Here is a 23,092-nt window from a genome sequence, read left to right as displayed (position 1 = left end):
GCCTGCTATATACACCTTATAAATTATTATCCCAGTACTCAATGTCTTATTTCAGTACTTCTGTATCCTCAGCTTGGACTTCTCATTCTTGGATCTAAGACACTGTCACGTTACTCTACCTGAACATAGAACTAGAGGTCCAAGATATTTCTCTTATGTGATGATCTTCAGCTCCATTATTTTCTTACAAGTGGCATGGTTTTGTTCTTCTTTAAGAATGAGTAAAGTTGTGTCTGTGTGTATGTCTGTGTGTGTGACATTTTCATTATCCATTCATAATTGATGGGCACTTTGAGAATCTCCATGCTAATTCTTCTTTAAAAAATACTTTATAATCTTTTTTTAAGACCAACAGGACCTTATTGCTCACTGTTATGGGGCTAGTCTGTGTCTTATGCGGGTAGCCACAGGAGAAGTTGTGAAAGGTCTCAGGTTTCTTTGCACCTTTCCAAGATGGCACCGCTTCTTGGGTGGGGGGAAGGGGGTTCCAGTCCAGCAGTGGCTCATTCCAAGCTGTTCTTCCTGGGGTTGATGTCCCTGGTGGTGACTCATAGTTCCTTGTGTCTGTTTAGACCATCTAGCCCTGTCATGGCAAATCATCTCTGCCTCTGGATGTGGCCATCTCAATGTGTTCCTGTTCCTGTGCTTCTCCCCCATACACAGACGTAAACTCCACACTGAAGGTACACTGTTGACTCTGCCTGATCACAGTGTAGCCACAGAGGTGGGGAGCACCTTGTTGGGCACTTCTTCACAAGTTTCTGCCTTCATATAAATTCTGCCTTATTAGTGGGTATCTCTGTATAACCAAAGCTTGAGTGGTGTGACTCTCTGGAGGTGAATTATGTGCTGGGGACTTAAATCTCTATTTGGTCAGAGAGAGCTTCCATTACTCTGGCCGTTACTCTGCCATTTTCCTGCCTCTCACTTCCAGTGAATTTCTGTTGTGGCTAGACTGTTTACATTCCCACCAGCAGTGGGTAAGAATTCTTTTTCCTCACATCCTCATATGTTGTTGTTATTCTTGGTCACTGTTGCAGCATGTGAGATTTGTGTTTGTAAATAAACAGAGCAGTTTTCAGAAATAAATGATAACTTAGTCTTCTGCTATGTTTACAACCAACTGAGAAATAATTCTATTACTTCATTTCTGAGCAAACAGGATTGAAGTCACCATGTTTACACACTAGAAAGAGCTTCACCTGGAGTGTAAATTGAATTAGCAAGAATATTCATTTGGAAATTTTTTCTTATGAAATTCCTTTAAAATACAATGGCAAATACTTATTTTGAAACTTTAAGCCAGATTACCCACAGAAGACCTGCAACAGCCTAAGCAACAATTTCCTTGAACACAGTGATTTCTCTATGCAGACATAACCCTGTTGTCAACTCTGGGCACATGTTCTTTTTGTATAACTTTCTAGCCAAGAATGATTTTCATAAGCACAGAAGAGACACCTTTGCTCCTAGACTATCTCAAATACGTGCCTAATTTTGTGCAATATTTGGAAAGCACTATGGGACACCAACAAAAGAAATAGGAATGGGGAAAGTAAGATAAAGTTTGAAATACCACAGTAAAATGGAGTAGAAATACAATGTCACCTACAGAAACTACCTGGCTCCCAGTAGTGGACCCAGGAATGTGACAGTAAACCATGTTCATTGTGATCAACAGAGAAGAGGAGCTGGGAGAACCTAAGGTCTGGTCCATAGTCCCACCTCCCAGGGAACTAGGGGGTGTGCTCTCTCCTTAGAGGGCCAAGAAATGATTACCTCTTTAAGAACAGCTCCTCCCTTTTGGCAATAATCCTTTCAAATGTGGATTCAGTAGAGCATTCTCTTTCAAACTCCCTACAAGATTCAGCCTGGACACTCAGAATAAAGGAAGGTGAAGAAAAGGTAGGATTAAATACACGAGTGATATTTTATAGTCTAAGAGGAAAGAGAAGGTCAGATGGTAAGTAAAGAAGAGTATGTGGTGCTTTTCATATTATTGTGGCTGAAATGAGAATACCATGTAATTTAGGAACTTTTCATAGATAATGATTCTCAGCATACAAGTGTCTCTCCTTGTCTGCTTCTCTCCTCCTTCCCTTCCTGTTCCTCTCTCTCTCTCCCCCCTCTCTCTCCCTCTCTCTCAGTCTCTCTTTCTTTCATTGCTTTGTGACTTTCTCTAGACAAATAGGAGAAATAGTAGTAGATGCTAAAGACAGTCTCAGAACCAAGAAAAGATTAGGAAATGGGAAGAATTGCTTTAAGATAATTGTTTTACTGCTACTAACAAAAGAAAGGAAGTAATCACCTGGCACACTAAAATAGAAACATCTATAGTCTTAAGTCAGGTAGAACAGAGACACATGCATATGCATGTGAAGGAGAGAGAGAGAGAGAGAGAGAGAGAGAGAGAGAGAGAGAGAGAGAGAGAGAGAGAGAGAGACCCTCCTAGAAATTCAGCCAGCCATGAGTGGAAAAGCCTGCAAGGGCTGAATCTGCACTGAATTCACACAACATTTTTCTTGTCCTTAATGTCTAAACAATATTGAATGATTATTTACATAGCATTTACATTATATTAGGAACTGTAAGTAATCTAGTGGTACTTTAAAATATAGGAAAAGAAAAAAAAATAAAATATAGGAAAAAGCCAGGCATATAGGAGAAGCCTATAATCCCAGCTACACAGGAGGCAGGAGGATCATGGTTTGAGGCTAGTCCAGGAAAAGTTAGTGAAATTCTCAAAAGACATGCCAGTCATGATGGCAAACACTTATAATCACAGTTAGGCAGGAGGGGAAGATAAGAGGATCATAGTCCAAGGCCAGCTCTTGGCAAAAGCACAGGATCCTATGTGAAAAACAGACAGAAAGACTCAGAGGGCTAAGGCATGATGCAAGTGCTAGAGTACTTAGCTAACAAGCACAAGGTCCTGAGTTCAATTCCTGTACTACCAAAAACATTTTTTTTAATAAAGGTAGATGTGCTTAAATTAGATGCAGATATGAGGCCATTTCATAAGAACTTAAGCATCTTCAGATTTTGGTCCCTAAGAGATTACAGGAGCAATTATTTATGTATACACACTTATATTTGTATGCTCAAATATGCACATGTGTGTTTGTGGGTGGTGTGTATATCACCTGTGGATCTCTTAGAGGACCAAATGAAAACAAAATGTTTCATTTGTGGAGAGAAAATATTCTCTTTACATTTTAGCAGCATGCCACATGAAATGATTTCCATATTCTTTTTCTTGGGTGCAAATGTAAACTCTTATTTAACCAAAAATCAAACTGAAGTGTGGGCAATACTGCTGCTGGAAACTCTCTCTGGGCTTTTGCACAGGCAACCATGGGCAAGCGAGTAGCCATCGTGGGAGCCGGGGTCAGCGGCCTGGCCTCCATCAGGAGCTGTCTGGAGGAAGGACTGGAGCCCACCTGCTTCGAGAGGAGCAGTGACATCGGGGGCCTGTGGAAGTTCTCTGTGAGTAGGGCAGCATTGGGACCCCCAGGGAAGGGAGATAGGAAGCATAAACAACAGGTGACCTGAGCACAACTTCCCCACCTGCTGCTGTGGTAGCTGTGACCCCTAGTTGTGTTTAAATCCACACTGCATAACATCAGCAACAGGTTGGAAAACAACTTCCCTGCAGGTTGGAAGTAAATGAGACCACAGGCTGGTTTGGACAAAGTTTGTAAACAAAATGCACATCTGAAAAATCATTAACAAGAGCTGCTTGCAGAAAAAAAATCCATTGTTTATAATAAAGGAACATGAGTTATTCACTCAAAAATGATGAGTTTGACAATGTCCTCTTATTGATTCAGACCAAAGGTTTGTGTTTTTTTTTTTTTAATGTCAGATGTTTTATTTTGTTTTGGGTTTATTTTACTTTGCACTTTTGTCATCTATCAGGTGACTAAAGCACAGAGTTATTTCTGGACACTCTATATTCTATTCCATTTGGTCTATTTTTGTGGTAGTGTCATACAATTTTGATTTTTTAAGCCATATAGCTTTATTTCTTTTGTTATAGATTGCTGAGGCTATTTAAGGGTCTTTGGTGTTTCCACAGAATTTTAGAATTTCTAGAATTTTTAGAATTTTCTAGTTTTATAATGAATACTATTGTTATTTTAATGGGGATTGCTCGAACATATTAACATTAATTCCTCCCAAATCTGTGAACACAAGGCTTCTTCATTTTGGGGGTCTTAGATTTCTTTGATCAAGGTTTGATAATACCCACTGTAGTTGTCCTCCAGTTCCTTAACTAAATGTATTCCTAAGGTTTGTTTTAGACTGATTTTGTTGTTTGCTTGCCACTACTAGAACTTGGTGCTATCTCTTAGCTTTTTCACTCAAGGTTGATGCTCTACCACTTGAGCTGCATCTCCACTTTTGACTTTTTGGTGGTTAATTTGTTAATCATACTCTTCATAATTGGTTAATCAGCATCTTCACATCTCAGCCTCCAGAGTAGCTAGGATTACTGTTGTGAGCCACCGGAACTGGACTTGGCTATATTTTTATAGCTATTGTAAAACTACTTTCACAGTTTCTTTCACAGTTTCCGAGTTAGTTGCTGAGAGAACCATTGCCCCTTGTGTAAGATGTGTGGGAAAACCGGATATGTACATGCAGAAGATTGAACTTGACTCCTATCCTTTTCACTCTGTACAAAGAAATGCATTCAAAAGGGATCAAAGCCATAACTGTAAGATCTGGAGCTGCTAGTAGAAGACCAGTTCAAACTACTAGAAGAAAATATGGGGGGAATAGTTCAAATATTGGTAAAGAGTTGTTGTGTGTTTGGTTTTTTTCTAGGGCTCCAAAGCACAGGAAATAAAAACAAAAATAGACACGTGAGATTATGTGAAACTAATCTACTGTGCAGAGGAAATCTAGAGAGTGCAGAGAAAATTTACAGAATAGGAAATAAAAACTGCAAATTATTCATCTAACAAGGAATTAGTATCCAGAATATTCAGGAACTTAAAAGACTCAATAAAAAATATCCTATTAGAAAAAGTTAATGTAATGAGTATACATGTCTTAAAAGGAGAAAATGAAATAGCCAACAAATATATTTATGGTGGAATAACAATCAACCTTGAAAAAGAATAATAGTCTATCATTGGTAGCAAAATGGACAGGACTGGATTGGAGGCTATTATGTTAAATGAAGTAAAGTCAGACACATAAAGACAAATGGTGAATATTCTCTTCCATATGTGGATATTTAAAGAACAATTTGTTCTGTAATAGCAATTACTAGAGGCTGAGAAAGTGGGTGACAGAGAAGAGAATAGGACAGTAGATTAGATAGTAGAAACTCAAATATAATTGAACTGAAGTAGTAAGTTCTAGTGTCCTAAAATAACTTAATATATATTTCATTTAAAAAAAACTTGAAGAGAGGAGCTTGGAGTCATCAAACACAAAGTGATGAAAAGGAAATGAGAGAGTTCATTATCTTGATTTGTGGGTACATATGGAAATTTGAAGTGTCACTTCAAACAAGTACAATTGTTATGTATTAATCATTTTTGAAAAATGTTTAAGATGAACATTTTCACTATTGTGATTTGGTCACATACATATGCTACATACATGTACCAGATTTTATCTCCACAGTAACTCATAGATTTGTACAATAAAATAGTGCCCAAAATTTTCTAGTTGAAACTCTCAGGTATTGGCTTGGTCTTACCACACTGCATAATTACTGATTGCTGCAAGAAGAATCAAGAACAATGCACCCTCCTGAAGCTTAAGACTCATCAGAGGCTGGTGGCTCATGCCTGTAATTGTAGCTACTCGAGGACCACAGTTCAAAGCTAGCCCAAGCAGAAAAGCCTTCAAGATTCCATCTCAAATTAACCAACAAAACGTTGCACTAGTGATGTGGCTTAAGTGATAGTCAACTGTGAGAGTGCGAAGCCCTGAATTCAAGCCACAGTTCCAGCACACAAACACAAAAATAAAACCAAAATGAGGACTCTGCCAAGTAGACATGTACATGTGAATCCATTAGCTACTTTCTAACCCCTGGAAACTATGTGAGCCACCTTGTAGGAAACAAAAGATGTCCTTAGATCTGACGCAGCTTAAAATCCTGAGATGGAGCCACCATCTTGAATTAGCCAGTTTGTCCATAACATATCCCCCTATAAGAAGGAAGCAGATGGAGATTTTAAAAAGAGAGGAAAAAAAGAGAACACAATATGATGATTGTATCTAAACAAAAGAGTTTTGAAGATGCTGTGCTATGATTTGAAGATGGACAAAGGAACCACAGCCAAAGAATACCAGCAACATCTCAGTGGCTCAAACATACCAAGGAAAGCCGACATCCATTTGAAGCTGTAAAGGCAAAGAATGGATTCTCCCCCACGGAGCCTCTAGAAATGAACATGACCAGCTGCCTTTTTAGGGCCCAGTGATTCTAATTTCCAACAGCTGAATTCCACAAGTGAAGGAGAGAGAACAAATTCTTGTTCTTTCAGGAGCAACTTATTACAGCAGCTACAAGAACAGTACAAGAAATGTATCCAACGCCCAACGTATGATACTGTAACCTCTCTGTACGTCAGTTTGAAAATAAAAATTTGAGAAAAAAAAAAAAAAAAAAAAAGAAATTAACCTATTTTGTTATTCCCAGTTTCCTTACCTGTGTCGCCAGTACGAGGAGATTATAGTTCACAAATGATAATTGGGAAGAGCACTGTTTCTCAAACAGAATCAGGAGTCTGCAGCAACATACTCAGTATTCACATTATGTGATTGTGTTAGAAAAGTATATTACTTTATAATGTATTCCAATGACATTTAGTTTCTATATTCTTTCAACTCCCTTTTGCTTTCAATGAGATCCAAACACTGTTTAAGCATCATAGACTAAGGGTGAAGTTACTGTATATTTTGTAGTGATTTCTTTTTTTTCCAAATTTTTATTATCAAACTGATGTACAGAGAGGTTACAGTTTGTGATTTCCTACAGGACTTCCCGGTGACCGTCTAGTTCTTTCTTGGACCCTGATTGAAAAAGGACATTTCCATACTTCCCTCCTTTGATCACAGATTAAAGTGCTTTATGACTAGGTGAATGATCAAGGCCTTTCTAAGCAGCAATATAAACAATAATCCAGTATAAACAGAGATTTGGGCAAGAAATTTTATGAGCAAAGCTCTTTTCTTCTGCCTGCAATATTTATTTTTGGTTTCTCTGGATTTTTCTGATCTACAACTTGAGTATTATATTAAGTGTGCAGGGTCAAAGGTTTTCAGATTTTGGAATACTTATATTCACATAAAGAGATATCTTGGTGATGAAATACAAGTCTATATATAAAATTCATTTATGTTTCACGCATGTACCTTACACTCACAATCTGGAGGTAATTTTAGTGTGCCTGCATTTGATCCAGGATGTGAGGCCAGGTGTGGAATTTTCCACTTGTGTCATGATAGGGCTCACAAAGTTGTGGATTTGGAATCTTCAAGGGAAATGCTCCATCTGAATCAGTTTGTTCCTTAATGTTTCCTCCTCCTGTATTGATAACCATTCCTGTCATACTTCCTAAACTCACTAAAAGCTACAAATGTCTTCAGCTCCCCTTTTTAAGTGCACCGACTCTGTGAACAGCAGAAGATGCATGCTCTAGTTCATATTCCCATTGCTTTCTAAAACAAAGAAGCTAATCTCCATACTGCCTTGTCATGATTGAGCTGCAACCACAGGGACCTTCGTCATGACTAAACGATCCCAATCTTACACTAAACATTTGTTTGCTGGGGGTCCTGACAGCTTTGAGTTTCACAAGCTCAAATTAGAGTCTTCTACTGGTCAGAACTTGCTGATATGAAATTAGCAACAGAGATCTGCAGTTTGGTCTTTCATGGAACATCAGGACAAAATCCAGGCAGTCTAATGGATCGCTGTAGGGGTGTTTTTAAGAAAGAGACTTCACCCAGACATGTAGTCTTGTCATGAAGGAACCTGGTGATTCCATAAAGCTATGTTACAATTCATTTTCTTTATCATGCTCCCAATCATAGGGTTTTTTTTTTCTCTGAAGTCTTTTTATTTGGCATTAGCTTTAAATATTTGTACAGCATGTCAGTGCATGCGTACAGGCCTCTTGATCAATGTCACACCTTCCTAACAGGATTCTTTTTTCATTTGATACCTTCTGTTCTTTTCAACAGCTTTATTTTTACTTTATTGTTTGAAACAATCTTGCTTCATAGTTCAGGCTGTCCTTGAACTTTTTGTATAACTCAGTGTGGCTCAAAGTACCATCCCCCTGCCTCAGCCTCCTCTTCAGCTGAGATTACAGTCATATACCTCCACACCTGGCTCTCATCCACCATCTTGCACAAAGAGCCTTCATGAACATGTCATAAGATGTGCTTTTACATAGTGAACTGCACTTTGTTAGTCATTAGCTTCTTCTATTTATTTCATTCAACACCATGACTGCCAAACTTAGCCAGACATCCGAATTATTTGGAAAGTATTTAAAGTTCCTGATTGACTAAAGCAAATTTTCTGAGAGTAGAGGCCAAGTGTATGTTCTTAGAGCACCTCTGCTTACTCCAGTGTGTAGCTAAGTTTGAGAACCACAAACACAATATCCTGATCTTACAGGCAATCAGTCTTTCTTCAGTTTTCTCTCTTTTTTTTTTCTTCTGGTCGCTTACTAACTCCTGTAAGATTTTTATTAGCATAATTCCATATATGTGTGTGTGTGTGTGTGTGTGTGTGTGTGTATACTAACATTTCTGAAAGTTGAAATTTTGTTCTCTACATAAATGTTCAAAAAGTGTCAATGCCTATAATTCAATGTGTTTGGTTCAAAACCATTATATTACTTCTTTTATTATTACACAGTTGCTATAAGAGAAGTACAGTAGTACTGTACAGTAGTACAGTAGTGAGGGTGATTCTTTTTGGACCATGGCCCCTCTTCTGTTGTTCTCTCCTAGTCTTTACCTCCTGTCCCCACCCACAAGGTATCTAGTTCATTTTCCATAAAGTATCTCGTGAGTATCTAGTTGTATTTGTTCACCCTTGTACTGATAGAAATTCTAAGCCTAATTTTAAGCTTAAATTAAGTTCTAATATTAACATGTTTGCAAATCTTATAAGTAGTTGGCAACTGTCTCTCATTATTTGCTTTTACAAACTGACCAGCAATCTTTTCAATATGATACATCAAAATCATGCGAAGTTGAACTGCAGGAAATATCTTAGTTGCATATTTTTGAAAAGGACATGAAGACATTGTTTACCAGGCATGGTAATGCACACCTGTAACCCCAGCTATGTGAGACTCTATCTGAAAAACAAACTAAAAACAAAAGGACTGGGGGTAAAAGTCAACTGGTAGAGCATAATCAAGCAGTCCTCATTCAATTTCCAATACTGCAAAAATAGAAAGGAATTGTTTTATCATGGATAAAAGCATATTCTTTATATTCTACATTCCCTTGATAAGCTATTCTGATAAGCACTGATTGTTTGAGTGAAATTAATTTACTGATGTATGCTCTTACATGTGCATAAAGGCCAACTTATCAGTGTACTGATGTTCTGTTCTGTTGAACAGAATCGATACACTCATTCACAAGTGTTCTTGCATCTGAAACTATTCACTCCCAGGACTCTGCAGAAGAGGGCAGAGCTAGCATTTACCAATCAGTCTTCACCAACTCCTCCAAAGAGATGATGTGTTTTCCTGACTTCCCATATCCCGATGACTTCCCCAACTTCATGCACAACAGCAAGCTCCAGGAATATATCACTACATTTGCCAGAGAGAAGAACCTTCTAAAATACATACAATTTGAGGTAAGATGCCATCCACACACTGGCTGAGCATGACAACGAGGAGGAGGATGTCTGTTCCATTCTTCCCAGGTTTCTTTTCCAGTGTCTCATGCTTATTTGCTCACATTTCTAAGTATGGCTTCTCTAATCCAAGATTTAGAGAATATAATTATATTGTAATATAATATACATTATATGTAACATATCATGTAATTACTTTATAGCATATTATATATCATATGATGTACATTACATATAATTATATATGCTATAATCTATAAAATAATGGATAAGTTTATGCTTTTATTTATTCAAAGGGAATTATGAGTAGATAAAAATGTGCCTTACTAATTAATTCTTTTTCTTAAGCCAAATTGACCTATTAGCCTAGAAAAGAAGGCTTTCTTTCTGTATTTCTCTTAGACGTTTGTAACCAGAATAAGTAAACGTGCTGATTTTTCAATTACTGGCCAATGGGATGTTATCACTGAAAAGGATGGCCAAAAAGAATCATCTGTCTTTGATGCTGTCATGATTTGTTCAGGGCATCACGTATACCCTAACCTACCAAAGGAGTCCTTTCCAGGTATGGCTGAAATTTAGGCTACTGTCTGACAAGAATGAATATATTGATGATGTCTGAATTAGTGTCTTTCATGTTACTATAACAGAATAGCCTAAGCTAGGTATATTATAAAGTAAAGAGGTTTATTTGGCTTGCAATTGTAGGGAGCTGGAAGAGCCAGCCAGCATGGTGCTGGCTTTTCTCAGTGCACCCTGGCTGTATCTCAGCATGGTAGGAAAAATGGAAAAGATACCAGCCATGAACAGAAAGGGGAGATTACATGATGAGATAAGAAGCCAGGAGAATTCAAAGTCCAAACCCCCAATTTACCCTTCTCTCAGGAACAAAACTCACTCTACTAGATTAGCACTGATCACATTACTTTATAGTCCCCATTCCTAAAGGCACATGTGCATGCGTGCCCTTGCTGAGGACCAAACTTCTAGAACATGTCCTATTGAGGATGTACTTAAACCATACCAAATCACTGCAATGTCTTTTTTTAAAGTATGGACATGTAAATTCAAATACATTTTTGTTGTAGTAAACGTATTTAGAATGTAAGTTTCCTTATTTGTGTGACTGTCAGCCACAAGCCCATCTCTGAAATCTGGCTTTTTTTTTTAGTGGAAATCAAACTGATGTATAATTTCCTATTTTTCACTCAGGATTGAATCGCTTTAAAGGCCAATGCTTCCACAGCAGGGACTATAAGGAACCAGGAATATGGAAGGGGAAGCGAGTCCTGGTGATTGGCCTGGGAAACTCAGGCTGTGACATTGCCACAGAACTCAGCCACACAGCTGAAAAGGTACCACACCCCACATCCTCAGTAGATAACCTTAAAGTGATAGAAAGGTATTTTCTTTGGAAAGCGGTCATATGCAATGGGGTAGAATAAGGTAATTAAGTGGCATTGCATACAGCTTAACTTACAGTTAACAGGAAAGGATAGAGAGATAGTGCAGGGCCTTTAGAGCATGAGTTTGAACAAAGGTTTAAGTGCTTTGGAAAATGATTGACTGTGCAGAAACCCAAATATAGGAATCATATTTCCAGATGTTATGCCTATTGATGCTATGTGTCCTCAACACAAGTCATCCTCAGTAGGTCTCCTAGGCATCCCCAATGTATGTCCAATTTCATACCATGTTATCTCATGCAATGAAAAAAAGGAGATGATAGGACAAATGGTATGAAAATACATTCCTATTACTCTGTCAATGCATTGTACTTGATAGCAGGTAGGCACAGAAAGAAACCACATAGTCTAGCAGGAAGAAGTAAGATCTCCTTAAGAAATTTAAATATTGATGCATATGTATGTATGTATTAAGCATACCTTCAAGATTTAAGGTAGCACATCACAGCAATGTTTGAGCTATTACTGGAGTAAAGAATAAATGAGAGTGTTTCAGATACTACATGTCTAAATGATTATATACCTGGAGCCTCAGGAAGACTGAGCCAGTCTTTAAAAGATAAATATAAATTATAAAGGTGGAAGAGTGTTCTAAGCAGTCTGTGAAGGAAAATGGTGTCAGCAAATCACAAAGATATGGATCAGTACTGCATGAATTTCATGTTCTTCATAATAACAATTTGTAAAATGCATTATTGTGCTCAACTACCTCCAAAGAAATAAGCTCCTTTGATTATAGGAAGAAGGCAATTAATTTTGTTATGTTCATTCTATAGAAAAATAACTGAGGGCCAGAAACGCCAAATGTTTTCTTGAAAATCAGACAGGGAATTAATGTTTGAGCCAGAGAAATATTAGAAAGCTAAAATTCAGATTTTCCTGATCCCAAAAACAGACAGAATAGCTACAGGAATTGAAACACAAAATAAAGATTGATGTCAGCTTAAAAAATCTTTTTAAGACTTTGGTAACAGGCTAAAGAATTCAGATACTCTGTCAATAAAGATAAATCTTTTAAATACTTCTTGTACCAAGTAAGGATATGATGAAAACTTGAGTTAGATTTTTATTTATACATGTGATCTATTAGAAGCAAGAAAAGACTAAGACTTTGAGCTCAATTAACTGATAATTCAGTCCTTTCTTATTTTCCTAGCTTCCATTATAAGAAATGTATTCTATTTAAAATTATTTTTTACAAAAAGAAACTTGGAAAAACTGTATACTTTATGGATAAGATATAACAGTAGATGAAAGGAACAGATGTTTATTGAACATATGCGCCGCACAAGGCAGGGTTAGCCATTGTTACCCACTTTCTCACATTGAATCCTCACACAAATGGAATGAGACAGGGTCTGATTCTCTCCCATTTTAGAAGTAAGGAAACAGCATTAGAGAACTTAGACAATCTTCCTAAGACACATCATTAGCAAGTAGGAATCCGCATTTGAACCTATGGTTTTCTAATTCTAAATTTCTTGCCTTCATTTAGTAGGGGGGCAAGTATTTTAAATTAAATACTTTGAGATCATAGTGGGTTCTTTGTAGACAGCCATAGTAAAATAAACACTAAATGAAGTATAACTAGAATTCGGCGGTCAGGCACCTCTACTGGAGACTTGATTTAAACACAACATTTTTCCCCTTATAGAATAGGGTAATAGATTCCTGAAAGTGAGAAGTCTGTCTGAGAATTCTCTCAGCATCAACAAACTACAGGAAGAGAAGGAAGATGCCTTTTGCCCTACACGGAAAAAGTCCTCTGGAATTATTCTGTGTAGAGTGAGTGCCTGAGCCTGTTATGTCTGCATTGACCATTCAGTGCATACAGGAACCCAGAAAGCACCAAGGACTTTGAAAGAGTCTCATCTCTTCATCCCAAACAACTTTTACTTTTAAGGGTTTTTCTCTTTTTGTAATTAACTTTTTATATAATTATACAAAAGAGGTCTCAATTCAATATGCCCTATACAAGCGCAATGCATCTTGATCAATGTCAACCCTTCTATCAGTTTTCCCCATCTTCCTCCATCTTCCACACATCCCCTCAAGTTGCCTAATTCTGTTGTCACATATGTGCATTGAATGTAATGACTGTATTCCTCCCCCACTTCCTCTCTCCTTTCTTCTTCTCTTCTCTCCCCTTGACTCCACAATGGCCATGCTCCCAAGAGCTGAGGTAGTAAACCCATTCCGAAAGGTGTGAGTCATGTCTGAGGAGCATATTCCAGCATCCCTTATGAACAGCCACTCCTTTCATGGTTGAATTGGTGTTTTTGAAGGTCATCATCAGCTCCAGAAGTGGATCGTGGGTGATGAGCCGGGTGTGGGATGATGGCTTGCCTTGGGACATGATGTGTATCACTCGATTTCAAACCTTTCTCAAGAACAACTTACCGACAGCCATCTCTGACTGGTGGTACATAAGGCAGATGAATGCAAGATACAAACATGAGAACTATGGTTTGATGCCGTTAAATGGGTAAGGTAGAGTTCAATATGCTATGCCTGCTGATTCTCACTTCCATGTCAACAATCTTTGCTGTGTGTTGTAAGCCTCACAGAAATGAATGTACTTTTATAGTAATCACCTCTCATATATCAGAGGATAAAGAACTACAAATATTAGAAGTGATTTCCACATGTTCTCCTGATGTGCAGAGCTGGAAAGTTATATAAAGTTATGTGCAGAGCTGCAAATTAGATTTGCAAAGCTGGAAAATTTTTAAAAATACTTCTGCAATTAGACACACAGAAGCAGCCATAGCAAACCTGTTTTAAGCACTTAACCCATCTCAGTGTGCTATCCAGCCTCTATCCAATGTCTACTAAGAATCTGACAACTGTGTTATCTCACTTTTTGCTCACAACTATGAAGGGGGATCAATTAGAATATCAGTTTTAGAGATGAAAACATTGAAGCTCAATGCAGTTAGTAACTTCACCAAAATCCCACATCCAGGAAGGAGAAACTACAATCAAAGCAAATCAAGACCTGTACATTCCAGAGCCCCTAGTGCTTTGGGCACGTTTTCTGCCTCCTGCCATTAATGGCCAGGTTGAATTAAGCAAAGCAAGAGCACTTTCTCCATACTACACTCTCATCATCCCCTCATGACTCACTCTTGCTAAACAACCACTGCCACAAGCCTGGCATTTTTAATTTCCTTCTCACTTTCTCCTATATCTCCACCCCCAGGCCCATCCCCTAAGAAATGACTTTGATATGAATTAAAGATCCCAACTTTTTTAATCAGAAGAAATTATTAACTTAACAAATATAAATTCCATCACTCACTCTATGTTAGGTCCTGTAGGCAGAGCAATAAATAAAAAATTAGAAATCCTGTCCTCACTGAATCTACATTCTGAGTACACGGATACAGAGTATTTAAAAGGGCAGAAGAGCATAAGAGGTAACATGAGCTGTGGAGGAAACAACATAGGAAAGGTGCGATGTCATCAGGAAAGTTTTCAGAAGTCTTCAGATCATCAGGAAAGTTTTCAGAAGTCTGCAGAGCAAGTCTCAGGAAGAAGACATTTGAGCAAAGGCCTGAGGGAAATGAGGAAATGAGCCTGAGGGTCTCTAGGGAAGGATGTCCAGGGGACATCCTGAGGGCATTATCTTTTCAAGGGTATGACTAGTATGATTGGCAAGCAGTGATGAACTCTAATTCTGGAGAAAAGACATGAGGCAAGCAACAGGGGAGAAAACAGAAACATCACAGGCATGAAAACAGCCAGGCAGTGAACATTGTTAGGAGTCTTGCTTCTACTCTAGTAGCAATAAGAAGCTACAGGCATCTGGGTATGTAAGTGACAAGATCAAAGTCAACATTGGTGATCACTCTAAGCTGCTGTGGTTGCCATGTTGTCATTGAGTGTAGGGAGGGACCCAGGAAATGAATAGAAATGTTTTAAAAATCCATTAATTTTGAAGAGTATTGCCAAAATTCTAGATGGCAGAGGTCATTAGCAATGAGGCATCAGAGAAAGAAGTGGGGAAATGCAGTTATTAAATTGGATACATATTCTACAAAATTAAGAAAATTGAGGAAAGGAGTAAAGTTGGGAGAGGTGGGAGAGAATGATGGAAGGAGTAACAGTGATCAAGATTCATTGTATTAGGGCAGGAAATATGGCTTAGTGGTAGAATACTTGCCTTGCATGCATGAAGGCCTGGGTTCAATTCCTCAGTACCACAAAAACAGAAAAAGGCAGATACGACACTGTGGCTCAAATGGTAGAGTGCTAGCTGTGAGCAAAAAGAAACTCAGGGACAGTGCCCAGGCCCTGAGTTCAAATCCAGGTTCAAGCACTAAGAATGGGAAAAAAAAGTAAGAAGATTCATATTCATATACTAGTTTGTTGAAGGGCAATGCCTTTATACAACTACTTAAAGTTAAAAATAAAATTTTAAGAAAAGAAGGGGATAGGTTCTGGATGTATATTTCATTAAGAATAGCAGCTAAAATTCTTTCTTTCTTTCTTTCTTTCTTTCTTTTTGCTAGTCCTGGGGCTTGGACTCAGGGCCTGAGCACTACCCCTTGCTTCTTTTTGCCCAAGGCTAGCACTCTGCCACTTGAGCCACAGTGCCACTTCTGGCCATTTTCTATATATGTGGTGCTGGGGAATTGAACCCAGGGCTTCATGTATACGAGACAAGCACTATTGCTACTAGGCCATGTTCCCAGTGAGCAGCTAACATTCTTAAGGACTTGGTATGGGCTTGGGACTGCAAACTTCTTCCTAGTGTCTAGATGGCACCATGATCTGATTACATATGAGAAAAGTGGGGTCCAGAGGATCTAGAAGCCCCTAGGTAAAAGACAACAAAGAAAAAAATACTCAACTACTGGGTATTCTTATGTTAGGCTTTTCCTGAGGCAGGCTTTACTAAGGGACTAGGTATGTATGTTTATTATGAAATTTGGAAGGAGATTAATAAAAGGAAAGAGAAAGGTTAAAGAATGATGCTCACCGTGTTGCCACACATCAGATGTGTTTATCAGCTAGAGTGGTGATAGTCCATAGCTCAGTAAAAACATCATGAGTAGCTTTTTCCTCCCTTAATAATCTGCATATATATCAATTAGACAAAAGGGAAATATTATTGTTGTAATCATTCTCACTATTGCCCATACAGAGCCCTGAGGAAAGAGCCCGTGTTCAACGATGAGCTCCCAGCCCGCATTCTCTGTGGTACTGTGTCTATAAAGCCTAATGTGAAGGAGTTCACAGAGACATCGGCTATATTTGAAGATGGGACCGTGTTTGAGGCCATTGACTGCGTTTTCTTTGCTACAGGCTATAGTAATGCCTACCCCTTTCTTGATGATTCCATCTTCAAAAGCAGGAACAATGAGGTTACCTTGTTTAAAGGCATCTTCCCACCTCAACTAGAGAAGTCAACGATGGCTGTGATTGGCCTTGTTCAGTCTCTGGGGGCTGCCATCCCCACAACTGACCTCCAGGCTCGCTGGGCATCACAAGTAATAAAAGGTGAGTAGACAAAGAGTCTCACCAGTGAATGCTAGTGAGAAGGCCTTTGGTCAAAACGATAATCCTGATTACTAGAGACCCATCCAGTTTGGGGAATCTGTAACTCTAAACTTTTTGGTGTTCTATTTTATAAGCAATCTACAGTAAGTCACTCTGGTTATCATATGCAGTAGTAAGATCTTATTAAGGGAGTTTTTGTCATTTTTTGTCACTTATGATTCCTTAGAGTTGACCATTGCCCAAGATGATTCATTAAACTACACAACACCAGACATTTTGATCTTATATGCAAGACAACTTTGTAAAATTATGATTGCAAAACTGAGCAGAATGACATTGTTTGAAAGTTGAGAAGAAAATGTATTTCCAAGCCAGTATGCCAACTGGATACCAACTGCAGATATCCATAATCATTGAAAATAAGCTTTCTGGGAATGTAATGGTTTTTCTGGTACAAGTTTCTTCCCTGCCACATATCAGCTAAAGCCAATCAGGATGGAAAAGTATTGTGTCTAGTCAATGGTCAGTCTCTAAGATACAAGATAGTGGCTTCTTACATTTTAAAAAGGAAAAGGGAACACTAAATATGCTTTAGAGGAGGCAGGAAAAAGAAGCATCTTCCAACAACGGCACTAAGATCAGAGTCACTCTAATGTTTCAACATAGCTGTTAACTGTGGACAGATATTGATCATGAGACTAGATAGGACCCGGATTAAAGAAAAACTACAGATATTAAATTTATTATACAAAGTTTAATTGAACCTTAAGTTATAAAACTTATGGATAAGAGAGTCATAAGAGACCTGGTTCTTTTTCAATCCATATCTAAGACTTCCAGTTCTAACTCTGACTTGCTGGAGCTTTAAAGATTCTTCAATTTATGGAGGGGCACAGAATTGGGCAGTGTATATTTTGGGTACCAGGCAGCCAATCACATCAGTATGGTCCAACAGTGGTCTCTGACCCTTTTCTTCCTCTAGGCAGAGATGTACAGCTACCTCAGAAGGGAGGATGGTCTGGTGAAGCCACAGCCGGGAAGGTGATGGCAGGAGATTCCATTCAGGGTTCCACTTAGGGTTTGAGCCCAGGGAGACTGGACCTAAAGAAAGTGTGGAACACTGTCTACGAGGACAAGTGTTATTAGCTCTGGAAAGGGAAACAAGACCACTGATAAGTAATTAACGTACAAGGCAGTCCTAGGAGAAATGAGATGGAAAGCAAACATCCTACTTTGGGGAAAACAGAGTACAAGGACCATGGGAACTGTTACAAACAACCCGTGGCAGTAGTTGGCGAACTATGGCCAACATTCTTTTTCTTCTCAAACTGTTTTCCTGCCCAAGGATAAGATAGGCTCCAGGATCTGGAACTAGGCCTTATCTACAAAAGTTGTTCAATGACCCTATCTGTAAGGATGCAGGAATCATGGAAATATGTAAGTCACTGTAGGACTTGAGCAATCATACTTTGGCTGTAAGTTCTCATCTTATGCAAAATGATTCCAAGGGAATGCCAAAGAAATAATCATAAATTTGAAATATCTCTGGGCACATAAACTTTCTTTGGGTCTGTGGTTCAGAAATCTCTGTAAACTTACATGAGCGTAAAATCCGGAAGCAACCCTCAAATCATATCTTACATACCAGGGCTCCTTATGTAATTGGTGACTTTCAACAGTCCATTGCTTCAATCATATTCAAAAACTATTGGACCTCCACAGAGAAAGATGAAGCTTCATAAATCCTAGATCTTATCTGCTCAAAATTCCTTTCTCTGGCAAAGTAAAATTCTTTCATACATTTTTTCAAATCTTCAAGATACCTTGCCAATTCACTTTTATTTTGTTATGACTTATTAGATAAATTTCTTTAAAATACAATAGTTCCAAAAGTTGAAAATGTTAATGTACTTGACTATTACTAACTAGGAATGAAAAATGGAAGGATATTACTATCCCAAAAACATTTAACTATTTTCATGCCCATCCTTCTTTTTCAGGAACTTGTACTTTGCCTTCTATGAAAGATATGATGGATGATATTGATGAGAAAATGGGGAAAAAACTCAAATGGTAAGAGTACCCTTGTGGTGGAACTCTAGGATTAGCATAGAAAAATCAGAATTTGTGAATAACTAGCTCCTTTTTCATGTAAAACTGAGCCGAATGACATCATTTGGGTGACAGCTAGGAGTCACATCTGCCCACACAAGAAATAGTCACACCTGATACTACATCAAGTCCTGTTAAGTGCAAGCTGCAGAATGCTGAGAAAGACTAGGAGCCTCAATTACAGAGTTACCTTTACCCCTCCATATCTCCTGCAAGTATATACATCACAGAAGAAAATACAGAAATGACTAGTAACCAAAGAAGTTGAGGAGCACGTAAATATGGAATTTCCATTCTCTACCCCTGAAATTGAGTTACAGATATTACTTCAAACAAGTGCCAATAAGGGACATGACTCAATGACCTGACAACAAATCTGGAAAACTGGACTCTAGCTCTGCCATTGATTAGCTCAGGGGCCATGACTTGAGCAAGGGACAATTTATCATTTGTTAACAGAGATTAAAAAAAAATGTTCTATCAATTTCCTTGAAGTGCAGTGTCAATTCTAAATAAGATCAATAAGAACATTCTTGGGTAACAGTTCAGTGTACAGGATAAACATACAGTGATATTCTCATTAGCATCAGATGTTAACACTGATCCTCATTGATAGAAAGAAGCAAGGTGTTGCCTCTGTTCTTGATCCTAAACAAAGTTTAATCTCATGATGGTGTTTCCTCTCCCACCTCTAGGTTTGGCAAAAGTGAGACCATACAGACAGACTACATTGTATATATGGATGAGCTGGCCACCTTTATTGGGGCAAAGCCCAACATCCCATGGCTCTTTCTCACAGATCCCAAGTTGGCCACAGAAGTTTTCTTTGGCCCTTGCAGCCCCTACCAGTTTCGGCTGGTGGGCCCAGGGAAGTGGCCAGGAGCCAGACATGCCATCTTGACCCAGTGGGACCGGACATTGAAACCCATGACCACGCGAGTTGTTCAAGGGGTTTGGAAGCCTTGCTTGTTGTCAAATTTACTCAAGTTCCTTGCTATTCCTGTTCTATTAATTGCTCTTTTCCTGGTGTTGAACTAAGCATTATTCCCTCTAGGACTTCTGAGAGTTATTGACCATAATCAGGCAGGAGCTTTGCTATTAAAAATGATGATTTCTAAACCTCCTACTGCCTCAATTGAGATCACTTGCCCCTACACCATAGATGTTGACCAGGGCAGCAGAGTTCTTTCTAGCCTTTTAAAGAAACTCCTTTAAGAGTCACATGATCTAACCTAAGCATTAATCACTTCTCTTTAGGTTCCACTAACACTTCATAATCAGAATTGTGTTCTTTATGTCTCATTTAAATCATCTCCTGAAACATTTAGACATGATGCTTTTTTTCCTTTAAACAATGTTTGAAATATGCGCTTCAAGTCTAAATAAAGTAGGCAGTGGGCAGAGTATTTACGATATGATATTCTCAGGCCACCTTTGTAAAATGAGTTTACCTATTGTGGTTTTCCCTTGTGCAACATGTTCCAGCAGTACCCTCTGTTCCCTCAGCTAGAGACAGTACAGACAACCTGGCCAGCACTGAAAATACACAGGTCACTCACTTCACTAATATTCTCAACAAGGAAACAAAGTCACTTACATGTATCAGCAAAATAACAGCAGCATTAACCTGACCTTTGATTTGGATGGAAAGACATTTGAAAAATTCACTATTATCCAAAACTGTGCCAAAAATTTAATGTGACACTGCAAATTAAACTTCTGAGGACACAGAATAAATCTAAACGTCTCCTTTTAAAAATGAATGTTGTTATATTTTATTATTAAGAGTTTGACAGTAATGATTTTAAATGTATAGAGCAGATGAAATAGACTGCCAGCCTCACTAGCCAGCAAATGGTTGGGTGAGTCTTAAAATAACTGTCTTCCCAGAAGTGAACCTGCTCCTCCAAAGGCAACTCTGCCCATACTCAACCTGCACACAATCCCAAAACCTAACCTTTCATTCTAATCTCTTCCCAAACATCAATGCCTTCATTATACCAAAGCTTTCATTGTCGTTTCTGAAGAAAAGGAAAAATCAAGGCAGGATGGATGGGCAAGTTAGAACAATTTCAGCCAGCTCTGGAGCATGGAGGCTGTCCCTCTTGTCTCACACCTGGCTATCAAGTGATTAAGGCCAAAGAGTTCCTTGCTGGGAGAACAAGAGCATAACAAAAGCAATGACTAGGACTGGGAATGGGGCTTAGCAGTAGAGTGCTTGCCTAACATGCACAAAACCCTGGGTTCAATTCCTCAGCACCACATAAGCAGAAGAGGCTGGAAGTGGCACTGTGGCTCAAGAGGGAGAGTGCTAGCCTTGAATAAAAAGGAACCAAGGACAGTGCTCAGGCCCTGAATCCAAGCCACAGGACTGGCAAAAAAAAAAAAAAGAAAAGAAAAGAAAAAGCAGTGGATTGTTTGGCATGTAGAAAGGCAAAATCAGCAAGTGAGTAACAAAGTATAAGAATGAGGTATTTTATTTAAACTTCATGCTAACCATAAAAAAATCTATAACAGTTTTATGTACTATTAAAAAAAGATTAAAAGCATACCACAACAAAAAGTCTGATCACAAAGGAAGATAACAAGATAGGGAGAAAAAAGAACATGAGACTTATACAACAATCTGAACATTGTTTTAAAGTGGCAATAGCAATCTCTCATCTATCAATGATTACTTTGACTACATATAGATTAAATTGTCTAGTAGAAAGACAGAGTGAGTGGGTGGGTTTAAAAAATTAAGATTCAACCATATGCCTGCCTCCAAGAGACTGAAGGACTGAGCCTGATGTAGTGGCACATGCCAATAATCCTGGCACCCAGAGGTTGTGACAGGAGGCCCATGAATTTGAGACCAGCCATGGCTATATAGTAAGACTCTGTCTTGAGAGATAGAGAAGGAGAAATGGAGGGAGAGAAGGAAGGAGAGAAAGTAAAGTATATATAACTGATAAATGAAGAAACTCTCAACATCACTAATCATTAAGTTGCAAGTAAAACCCACAAAATAGCACCTCACATGTGTTAAAATGAGTTCTATTGAAAAGATGAAAAATAACAAGTGTTGGAGAGGATGCGTGAAAGGAACTATTATCAATTGTTTTGAGAATACACATTATGGAAATAAGTATGAAGGTTCATCAAAACCCCAAAAGTGTAGGTACCATATGGCCCAGTAATCCCAGTAATTCTGGGTAAAAATCCAAATATATTAAAATCACTATGCCAAAGTTATAACTGTATTCATGTGTTTATCTCAGCATTTTTTACTAAAACCAAGATTTGAAAACAACCTGTGTGTGCATTGGTAGATTAATGAATGAAGAAATGTGAGACATATGTGGAAACACTATTCCACATTTAAAAGGATGAAATATTATTATTTGTTACAACATGGATAAATAAGGAGGACATGATTGAAGTAGAGTGGGGGTTTGCTACAATGAAATGCCCCCCCCCAAGGGAGGGGATTCCTGGTTCCCCCAAGAGTCTACCACACAGTCTCCAGCTACAAGATGACAAAAAGACAGATTTATTGGGGAAGTAAAAAGTGAACAAAAAGTGAACCAACCGGCCTTGGTCGCAGCCCAGACTCGGGAGCTGAAACTGCCGACCACATGTGCAGGATCAAGGCCCAGACTCCGGAGCTGGAGCTGCCCGCACGTGTACAGCCCAGACTCGGGAGCTAGAACCGTGCACACATGTGGCCTTCCAGCCTGGTTATAAGGCAAACATCACAGACAAACTTGCTACCAATGAAGATACAACACTTACAGAGCATGCTAGGCCACACACAGGTGGCCAATAAAGTTGCAGTCTGTCTCATAGTATCTGTTTTAACCAACCTATCATTCTAGTTAGAATTGGCGAATGGATTTGGCGGGGCTCACATGATGCAGGTGGATAGGCCTACTCATAGGAGGGCACAGGTTCCCTTGAAGCTCCCAGGCCTCAGGTGGTCAATTTACATAACTGATCATAATATGGGGCTGGGGATATAGCCTAGTGGCAAGAGAGCTCGCCTCGTATACAGGAGGCCCTGGGTTCAATTCCCCAGCACCACATATACAGAAAATGGCCAGAAGTGGCGCTGTGGCTCAAGTGGCAGAGTGCTAGCCTTGAGCAAAAAGAAGCCAGGGACAGTGCT

The 23,092-nt window shown here is 38.7% G+C and overlaps 1 protein-coding gene across 2 annotated transcripts; it reads left to right on the top strand.

The window, feature by feature from the left end:
- The first annotated feature begins 1,779 nt into the window (after positions 1-1,779).
- Positions 1,780-21,229, top strand: LOC125359138 (dimethylaniline monooxygenase [N-oxide-forming] 3). 2 transcript variants are annotated; one of them, XM_048356676.1, is made up of 9 exons: positions 1,780-1,905; positions 3,349-3,486; positions 9,671-9,859; positions 10,262-10,424; positions 11,072-11,214; positions 13,611-13,810; positions 16,475-16,830; positions 18,831-18,903; positions 19,638-21,229. In XM_048356676.1, exons 2-9 carry the CDS (start codon positions 3,355-3,357, stop codon positions 19,978-19,980), a joined length of 1,599 nt encoding a protein of 532 aa, XP_048212633.1. In that variant the 5' UTR covers positions 1,780-1,905; positions 3,349-3,354; the 3' UTR covers positions 19,981-21,229. The 2 variants fall into 2 exon arrangements, with proteins under 2 accessions (XP_048212633.1, XP_048212632.1); XM_048356675.1 differs by having other exon boundaries at positions 1,847-1,963.
- Positions 21,230-23,092: the final 1,863 nt, after the last annotated feature.

This window comes from Perognathus longimembris, chromosome 11 (assembly GCF_023159225.1).
Source record: "Perognathus longimembris pacificus isolate PPM17 chromosome 11, ASM2315922v1, whole genome shotgun sequence".
Lineage (NCBI taxonomy): Eukaryota > Metazoa > Chordata > Mammalia > Rodentia > Heteromyidae > Perognathus > Perognathus longimembris.
The sequence above is the reverse complement of the archived record's forward strand: the minus strand, read 5'-3'. Positions and strand labels throughout refer to the sequence as shown.